The sequence below is a fragment of the Eubalaena glacialis genome, chromosome 18 (assembly GCF_028564815.1).
Source record: "Eubalaena glacialis isolate mEubGla1 chromosome 18, mEubGla1.1.hap2.+ XY, whole genome shotgun sequence".
Lineage (NCBI taxonomy): Eukaryota > Metazoa > Chordata > Mammalia > Artiodactyla > Balaenidae > Eubalaena > Eubalaena glacialis.
The window spans coordinates 36,134,596-36,144,173 of NC_083733.1; the positions used below are offsets into that span (position 1 = coordinate 36,134,596).

Sequence of the window (9,578 nt, forward strand, 5' to 3'; positions counted from 1 at the left end):
AAGACTTTCTCGCCTGCAGCACTGTGGACATTTGGGCCAGCTAATCCTTTTTGACAGGGGCTGTTCTGTGTGTTGCAGGATGTCAGCAGTCTTCCTAATCTCTAACCAGGAGATGCCAGTAGAATCTCCCGCCTCCAAGGTCGTGACAACCTAAGATGTCTCTAGACATTGCCAAATGTCCCGGGGACGGGGTGCCTAATCACCCCAGCTGAGAGCCAGTGCCCTAAGAGACATGGGAAGCCAGTGGCATGTGTAAAGCTGGGAGGCAGCAAGGGAGGCCCACTGAGATGAGCTCTCGGAGGGTCTGGACCCACACTGCTCTCGCCTCATCCACCTGCCCAGGCCACACTGCCTCCTTCCTGTTAGGGCCACTTGCTGCTACCCAGAGTTTGCCTGGCAGACTTCTTACCGTGAATGCTTCAGCACACACCGTCTTCTTAATCATCCCAACTAAGGTAACCCCCCAGCCCAGCCCTAGCCCCTCTTTCACATCTTACCATATAACTGACATTCTTAGGGTTCCTTGAAACTGCCTGTGTCTCATCCCACCGGCCCACTAGAATGCAGGCCGTGGGGATGCAGGGGTCTTGTCTATCACGTTCACCCCTGGGAAACCAGCCCCGACTGTGCCGGCACCTGGTCACTGCTCACCTAGTGAGGAAGACCTGGTCCTTCCTCCAGCCCACTAGCCCACCCTGCGACCGAGGCAGATGCTGTTGGTGGCCCCCCTTCCAGGGCAGGCCAGCTGGCCTCCCACTGCTGTGGGAAGGTGCTCGGTTCAAGGCTGAGGCAGGTTGCACCTGCGGTATGGGGAGTCCTCCCAGCGCCCCAGTGATGCCTGCAGGGAGTTAGTGGAGACGGAGTAGCATCCTCGGGACAAGTCAGGTGTGCTCCGTGCGGACTCCCAGGACCCCCAGGGGCGTCAAGCTTCAGTTGCCCACAGTGAAGCCTATCCGGACTCTCCTCCTCTGTGCCTCAGTTCTCCCAGCTCCTACTGGGACTTTCTGGGTCCACCTCCTGGAGTTGTTTCCTAGGGCTGCTGTAACAAATTATAAACTAGTGGCTTAAAACCAGAGAAGTGTATTCTCTTGCGGTCCTGGAAGTTGGAAGTCTAGAATCAAGGTGTCTGTAGGGCCATGTTCCCTTGGAGGGCTCTAGGGGAGAATCTGTTCCTTGTCCCTCCCAGCTTCTGGTGGCTGTTGGCTTCCTGGGCTTGTAGCTGCATCCCTCCAATCTCCATCCCACCTTCATATCTCCTCCTCCTCTGTCTCTTATATGGACACTTGTTGGACTTAGGGTCCACCCAGGTAACCCAGCTTGATCTCAAGGTCCTTAATTACACCTGCAAAGACCCTTTTCCTAATGAGGTAACATTCAAGGGTCCCAGGGATTTGGATGTGGAATATCTTTGGGGGGGGACCTCCATTCAACCTGCTTGCCCTCAAACCTCAGGGTTGGCTTCTGGGGGATCCTGGCCTAAGGTGGGTGACCTTAGCAGGCCACCGTCTAAGCCTAGAGTTTCTCATGTCCGAAGCAAGCAGATGGGCTTGATGGTTTTCTTCCACTTCTGATATCTGTGGTGATTGGGTTTCAGGTGCTTCCAGGATGCAGGTGGGGTAATCAGGGAGGGCACAGAGGTGCAGGACCCCACCAGGTGGCTGCAAGTGCTGGGTTTCCAGCAGTGCGGAGGCCCTGGGAGAATTCCTGCTCACAACAGTTCCCCACCCCTCCAACCAAGAAGCTTGTGCCTGAGCGGTGCTGTAGTGGGATGACTCTGACCATCTGGAGTGCCAGGGAGAATATAATTACCATTTGTTTCTAAATACAAAGGAAGTGTTTAAAGGCAAAACACCCCAACAGGAGTGTCTTTACATCTGGGCACTTGGCTGGGAATGCAGGCCTGCTTTTGGTGTGGTCCTGAGTAAGACGGGAGGAGTGACTCACAAGCCGGCCCTGAAGGCAGAGAGGGCTCTGACTGTGGCTGCTTGTCGCCCCCTCCACAGCTGAGTGGGCTGCTCCAAGTGTGTGTGCGGACAGGGATGGAGACCCAGGCCAAGTTCACCTCCGTGGAGCTGCTCAGGGAGTACATTTCGGTAAGAAATCAGTGCAAGAGGAGGAGCCAGTTAACTCTGGCAGAATTTAGGTATTTGATCTTTTTACATGTGAAAGGGATCTCTTTAAAAACTGAAATCAGACCACAACCCCTTTTCTTAACACCCATATTTACAATATAGTCTAAAGTCCTTGATGATGAAGGAGAGGTTCTTTTTAAAAAAATTTCCTCAAGGGCGGTTTCTGTACACAGAAGAGAGAATTCAGTGGCTTACTTTAGTTTCTAAAAATTAATATTTACTTGACTAAAATTGTAAATTGAAAAAACCAGTCTTCCTCTTCTTTAAAAGCTTTTATGTTCCCCTTACAAATTCTGCTATTCTTTGAAAAGCAGTCGTGCCAATTCAAGCAATCACTTTTAAGGGCCTTTGAACAGCATTTGGCCCCTTTCACAAACTTAATTAAACACTTTAAAACATTTTAAACTGCATTTTAAAATTTAATGCATTCCATTTCCTTTTTAAGTACCTCGATAATCTGATTTAACAAACAAACCTTCCTGAGGCTATATAAATCTAATAAATTAAACTTGTAAATATGGTGAGCTTTAAGTTCTCATGACAATCCCAATACTGTATATAAACAGTAAGTTTTTAAACTTAAAACCATGTTAAAATAAGTTATTCAATTATACATTTTAAATTAGAATCACAAGCCTGAATGTTATTAACATTATGAATACTTAAAGCACCAAATATGCAGATTCCATAAACTAAAAATACTACTATTCCAATTTTGCTTCTCTTAAATATTATTATTACTAATTCTAAATCTTCTAGGGATTAAAAATACTCACTGTCTAGGAATACAATTATTTTCTCAGCTAATTGTGGTTGCCTATCGACCAGCGATGTGGGCTGGTCAGCCATCCTAATGGGGAACATGGGAGCTCTATTTCTCCTGGTTAACAGAGACTTTATAATTCAGAGGACGGGTTTGTCTTATAACGCAGTCAAGTTGCTCTCCTCCTTAATTAGAGGAGATTTGCATTTCTTGGGCTCTTATAAAACTTTAATTCCTTTTCCAAGTAACTCTGAACTTGACACCCGGTGCTACTGTCATCTTCCTGCTTCTAACACCACAGTGACTCTTGGAGATAATGAAATTGTATCTGATCAAATTCTGCAAATCTCAAGGCTTGGTCTGGATTTGTCACACAGCTTCAAGGTCACACTGCTGACACTTGCCCAGGCTCACAAGGCCCAGTATGAGCTGTCCCTTATAGTCATCCATTCTATTCACCAAGCTCTAGCCACACGACTTTTCTTTCTGTTCCTCAAAGTCCCCACACTCATTCTGGCCTCAGGGCTTTTGCACTAGCTGTCTACTCTGCCTGGAATGAATCTTCCTGTAGCTGTCATCTTCTCAGCATTCCAGGTCTCAGCTTGAATGTCACATCCTCACAGATGCCTTCCTCAACACTTAAGTAACTTTTACCCCGCCTACCCCTTCCACCCCACACATTGTGTATTCTATTACAATACTCTGTTTTATTGTCTTCATTTCTCATCTCTTTTCTTGTTTATTATCTGACTTCCCCAGTTCACCAGCATGAATACCAGTACCTAGAATTGTGTGAATGAATGAATGAATGAAATGAATGGAAAAGCAAATGACTATTAACCCATCATTTGTTATTCTGTTTTTCAGACCTGTGTTCCTGAATGCACTCACCCCCTCAAAGTAGGGACTTGTCCCCACGACTGGCCCAGCAGCGGGGAGATAACATTCAGAGACTATCAGATGAGATACAGAGACAACACTCCCCTTGTTCTCAACGGGCTGAACTTGAACACCCAGAGCGGGCAGACAGTTGGAATTGTTGGAAGAACAGGTTTTGGTGAGGACAAGCTCTAATTGTGTTTCCTTCAGGTTGTTTTCTTTGCATTTCCACTGGGCATGCTAGTTAAATCACAACAGAGGGTGATGTGCATGTGTGGTGGATTGGTTGTTTTTTCTCTGACATCTCTTTACTGTAAATTAGGATTTCAGGTTGGATGGATGTGTGGAATTGGAAGTAAACACACATCAGTTTTTGAATTAATTAAATGAGAATCATTCTGGTGAGACGAGGCCCAGAGGATGAGTCATGTGTAAATAGCCCCTGCAGGGGTGGACAGGTTAACTGTATTAGGGTAGCTGAGTGCCCTTGCAGAGTCGGATTTCTGTCTGCACAATGTCATTTTCATTGCGTTAAAAATTCCCTTGATTAGATAGATATCAGATATGATGGAATACAAACTGATGTTTGATTTGCTGCTGTTGCATTTATCGTTCCCAGGCAAGTCGTCCTTAGGAATGGCCTTGTTTCGTCTGGTGGAGGCCGCCAGTGGCACAACCCTCACTGATGGCATGCATATCTGCACTGTTGGTTGGGAAGACCTCAGAACCAAGCTGACTGTCATCCCCCAGGGTCCTGTCCTGTTTGTAGGTACAGTAAGGTAGCTGTTTTTGATCGTTGTGCATCCCTATTTTTGGATAGTGAAATCAGACCAACAAGAGCTTTGTGAAGCGCCCGCGCCGTGGCTGGCCTGGGGCCGTCCTATCCTGAGATGCTCACAAGCCTTGGGAGGAGCTGAGGACTAGGGGCCTGAACATTACTTGTGTTTTATAAACTGCATTACAAATACGCAAGATGCTTATGTGCAGGGTGAGCAGACGTCCCAGTTGACCCTGGAGAGCCCTGATTTATGCCTGTTTCAGCATCCTGTCAGGTTTAGCAGTGGCCACTCCCTAAATTACCCCAGTTTGCACAATAAAATAAATGGTTATTCTACGTACGTAGCTATCCTTTCTGAAGTACGTCAATTCACTCCCACGAGGAAGTGAACAGAAACTGCTCAAGTCCAAGAACAGTAGGGTTGCAACTTCTACAGGGCTCAAGATCTGTCATCAAAGCACAAGGAGAAAACCACAGTTACTCACTTACCCCAGTGTAGTGGCTGCCCCTCTAACAAGAGGGACATTTCCCCCATTGAGCACCAGATGAAGTAGGGGGCTGTATTGAGAGTTGAATGAAAAGGACCTTCCGTGTCTTGAAATGCTAGACTCACACCCTGCATGTAAGGTGCTCACCCTCTGCGAGGCCTGGGAGCTGCAGATAAAGCTCTTGCCTCTGAAGGCAGAGTGAACACACCGGGAGGTGGAATTGCTCGCTGCCTCTCTCTCTGCCAAGAATTTGCATAAGGTCAGATCCGCTCTGCTGCACACGGCCACGGAGAGGACCAAATGTGTCTCCCCAGTGCCTCGCTCGGAGCTATCTCTTGGCAGGGTTGGTGGTCTGCCCGCCTTGGTGGTTTCTGCTCCATCCCAGAGTCATGGGTCCTCGGTCTCTCGGCCTGAGGTTGGTATTTCATGAACCAGTGCCCTGGACTAAGTGCTGCTCTGGTTGCTGCGGCGTCATCACACACCACCTCCCGCTCTCCTCCTCATGCTGTGGAAAACATGCTCTCCCATCCTCTCGTCCTCAGAAATTCAGCTTCCTCTCCTTTCCTTCATTGCAGGTACAACTTGGATCCCTTTGGGAGTCACAGCGATGAGATGCTCTGGCAGGTTCTGGAGAGGACATTCATGAGAGACACTGTAGGTCTCTGGGGCTGTCCGGGGTGAGTCCGTTTCCCAGCACCAGTGCCCCAGACACCTGGCTCAGGTTTAGATTTGGCCAGTTGTTTGTTGGCACCACATATGTCAATCCTCATTACTCCTTGTTAAAAGCGACAATAGATAGTATTTATTAGGCCACTGCAATGATTCAGTCAAGAGCTCTACATGCATTATCTCAGTTGGTCCTGACTACAACCCTCTGAGACTGGTACTCCTACCCCTACTTTTAGAGATGCAGAAATTAAGACTCAGGGTAGCCAGGTGTGAGTAGCAGAATGGAGACTTGACCCCAAGTCCATCTGACCCTAGAGCAGATGAAGTGCCCTACTGCTCTGCCAATAGCCTCATTTGCTTATTGAAGCAGATAAACTCTGGGAAGGTGAGAGGGCATAGCATGGAATGAACCATCTGTGAGACGGAACCCTGTCCTATAAGAGCTGCAGCTGGGGTCAGCAGGTGAGCGTGGCCACCTCTGCAGCCCAGAGGGAATTTTATTTTCCCAGGACTTGGTACTAAGGTGAGCATCTCCCAAAGCCACTTTGACTTGTCATGCTAGATAAATCAGACCCTGTCTTTACCTTTCCTTGGTGACCGGAAAACTCCATCCCATCTCCATTGTATGCATAGAAATAAGGATCCTGAAAGCCATTTATACTTGTTTGTGTTTCTCTGGAGCCATATGTGCATCATTTGTACTCTTTTGGCAAGGTGTCTACGGGGTTCTATGAATCACACTGTGATTTTAAATTATTAATGACTGCCTACTCCTTGGTCTTTCCCTGGTGCCTGTTCGCAATATTGAAATGATTGTTGTTTTGCACTTTGTTTTCTGCAGTAAAATAAAGCCAGCTGATAAATGCGAGTGAAGGGGGCAATCAATATGGAGGATACAGGACAATTTTATAGATCATCAGCACAAATATGGCATTCTCTGTGTTCTATAGATAATGAAACTCCTGGAAAAATTACAGGCAGAAGTCACAGAAAATGGAGAAAACTTCTCAGTAGGGGAACGTCAGCTGCTTTGTATGGCCCGAGCGCTTCTCTGTAATTCAAAAGTAAGGAAACAGCGTGGCAAATGGATTGGTCAAATGTTGGATATTTCCTGCAGCGCCACTCATTCCAAGAGGTAGAGCCAGGCGTTTGTCTTTCAACAAAGAGAGAGCAATTGGGCCATTTAAAAACCCATCACTTTTTCTTAAGACAAAGTTGTGAGGGGAAAAAATTGAAAAATAACAGCCATTTACAGCAATAGCACCTGCCTCCCCTGGGCCTTTCCCCGGGATGTCTTGCTTAGGTATTCTCTCTGTCCTCCTAAGTGGTTTGGGTTTGAGAAATCTGCCTCTCAACTTTTTCCCTTTGTCCCTGAATGATTCTGAGGCCTGATAAACAGTACTCAGGATACTAAAGAAGGCCTTCAGAATGCCAGGATATAAGAACTGTAAAATTTATACTCATTTTTCTGAGTGACTTAGCCATCTTTGCTTACTGATTTCGGGGAAGGGATTGCTGTTGCTTTAGAAATCCCATTCTCTGAACCCTGATCAAAGTGTAACCCATCGTGTGTGCTCTCTACATGTGCTAATGACAGGGAAGGGAGCAAGCATGCATTCAGTCCTGACTGTGGCACTACACAGCGCTGAGTGGTTGATGTGTTGTCCTTGCATTTCATGTTCATGATAAGGTGTAACTCCCTTTTACAGACAAAGAAATGGAGCCTTGGGGAAGTCAAGTAATTTAGCCAAAGTCAAGCAGAGTTAGAGCTGAACTCAAGCCCTCTGACTGGCAAACCAGCACTGTGGCAGGCAGAATAATGGCCCCCCAAAGATGCCCATGTCCTGATACCCAGAATCTGTGAACATGTTACCTTACCTGGGAAAAAGGGGCTTTGCAGATGTGATTAAGTCAAGGATCTTGAGATGGGGAGATTATCCTGGATTACCTTGTTCGGCCCAGTGTAATTACACAAGTCTTTATAAGGGGAGGAAAGAGAGTCAGAAAGAAAGAAGAAATGCAACGATGGAAGTAAAGGTTAGAGTGATGCCAGAAAGAGGCCACAAGCCAAGGAATGCAGGCAGTCTCCAGAAGCTGGAAAAGGCAAGAAAACCATTTCTTCTCTTGAGCCTGCAAAAGAAATGCAGTCCTGACAATACCTTGGCTTTAGGACTTCTGACCTCCAGAACTGTAAGATAATAAATTTGTGTTGTTTTGAGCCTCTAATTTGTGCTAATTTGTTATAGCAGCAGTAGGAAACATAACAAGTACTGTTATTATATCTCATGCTAACTCATGTAGTACAGTAGATAAAGACCATGGGGCATTTCTTCTTACTGGTTTGTAGGATTAGAATAAACCATTCACAAAAAGGGGAGTAAAGAATATACAACCTTCCTTCTCCAGCAAGTCCCTCTGAGGAAGATGAAGGTGGTGTGATACGACTTTTATTCTCTTGTTCTTCTTCTAACTTTCTGAGACAGATACTTAGCTCATTACTTTTCAGCCCTTCTTTTTTAATAAATTGAGCTAAGACTATAAGTTTCCCTCTAGGTATAGCTTTGGCTTGGTGTGACTTTCACAACGCTCCTTCCTCAACAGATCATTCTCCTTGATGAAGCCACTGCCTCCATGGACTCTAAGACCAACACCCTTGTTCAGAGCACCATCAAAGATGCCTTCAAAGACTGCACTGTGTTGACCATTGCCCACTGCCTCAACACGGTCCTCAACTGTGACCGCGTCCTGGTCATGGAAAACGGGAATGTGCAGGAAGTTGGCGTCACCTCTCCAGAGGCTTCAGTGGTTTGGGTTCTGTGGTGGGTGGATATTTTCTGACAATTTCAGCTCTTCTTCTCTGACTTTCAGGTGGTCAAGTTTGATAAGCCTGAAGTCCTTGCTGAGAAGCTATCTGAGGTCTTCAAACCCACATCCACTGGGCTCTGGAGCAGCTGCTCCAGGCTGAGTGCAGTCTTCACTTTGATGGATGGATGTCCAGTGACTCCCCCATGTGGCAAGCAGACCAGGCAGTCTGTGCTGCTCGTGGAAATCCATGCCAGCTGTGTGATGGAGGAGGATGCTTTGTTTTCTACCAACCCAGCACCAGCCAGACAATCAGTCTATGATTTCAGGAAGGTGTTTCCAGGAGGGCAGGAGGGCGCCGAGGCTACAAAGATCCCTGTGGCTCATTCCGATGCACTAAAATATGAATCATCTCCTGCTACTTGTTTCTGCCCATGCTCCCCTGGGCTTGTACTGTCCAGAAGAGAATACCAATCCTGACTCACCCCTGTGATGTGCCAGGCACCGTGATAAGCATTTTTACATGAGTAATTTCATTGACTCTTCACCTCACACCATGAGATGGACGCTTTTATTATTCCCATCTTCCAGAGGTAGAAACTGAGGCTCACTGAGGTTAGTAACTTAGCTATAGATGTACAAAAGGAAAAAACAGAGGCAGGATTTGAACCCTAACCAGTCTGACTCTAGCACCCTGCTCCTAACCCCTCCACAAGAGCCCCTCATGCCCATTCCCCTCATCCTGTAGCAGGGACAGTGTTGGTTGTCAGTATGGCACCCAGCAAAGAGTGACTTCCGGAGGGATGACTATTGCTAGCATGTGCAATGACATGGATTGGTCTCAGGGAGCCCTCCCCTCCCACCCCTATTGTCACTGAAATGTTGGCCAGGGAGAAAGTATGTTGAATAATGATAACCAATGTTTAGCCAGTACAGGTAGACCTCGGAGATTCTGCAGGTTTGGTTCCAGACCATGGCAATAAAGCAAATATTGCAATAAAGTGAGTCACACATTTTTTTGGTTTCCCAGTGCACATTAAAATTATATTTGCACTATACTGTAGTCC

At 46.7% G+C, this 9,578-nt stretch overlaps 1 protein-coding gene across 1 annotated transcript; it reads left to right on the forward strand.

Annotated features, from left to right (window-relative positions):
• The first annotated feature begins 3,855 nt into the window (after positions 1 to 3,855).
• LOC133077644 (ATP-binding cassette sub-family C member 12-like) lies at positions 3,856 to 8,991 on the forward strand. Its single transcript, XM_061172438.1, has 6 exons — positions 3,856 to 3,952; positions 4,394 to 4,553; positions 5,616 to 5,694; positions 6,660 to 6,773; positions 8,311 to 8,475; positions 8,578 to 8,991. The coding sequence occupies exons 1-6, from the start codon at positions 3,856 to 3,858 to the stop codon at positions 8,989 to 8,991; spliced, it is 1,029 nt and encodes a 342-aa protein (XP_061028421.1).
• Positions 8,992 to 9,578: the final 587 nt, after the last annotated feature.

What these genes read in the sequence shown, in the direction of transcription:
- LOC133077644 (XM_061172438.1), top strand. Translation starts at nt 3,856, where the DNA reads ATGAGATACAGAGACAACACTCCCCTTGTTCTCAACGGGCTGAACTTG. An exon ending in TGTTGGAAGAACAGGTTTTG is followed by an intron (nt 3,953 to 4,393) that starts GTGAGGACAAGC and finishes TATCGTTCCCAG; the next exon opens with GCAAGTCGTCCTTAGGAATG. An exon ending in CGCTTCTCTGTAATTCAAAA is followed by an intron (nt 6,774 to 8,310) that starts GTAAGGAAACAG and finishes CTTCCTCAACAG; the next exon opens with ATCATTCTCCTTGATGAAGC.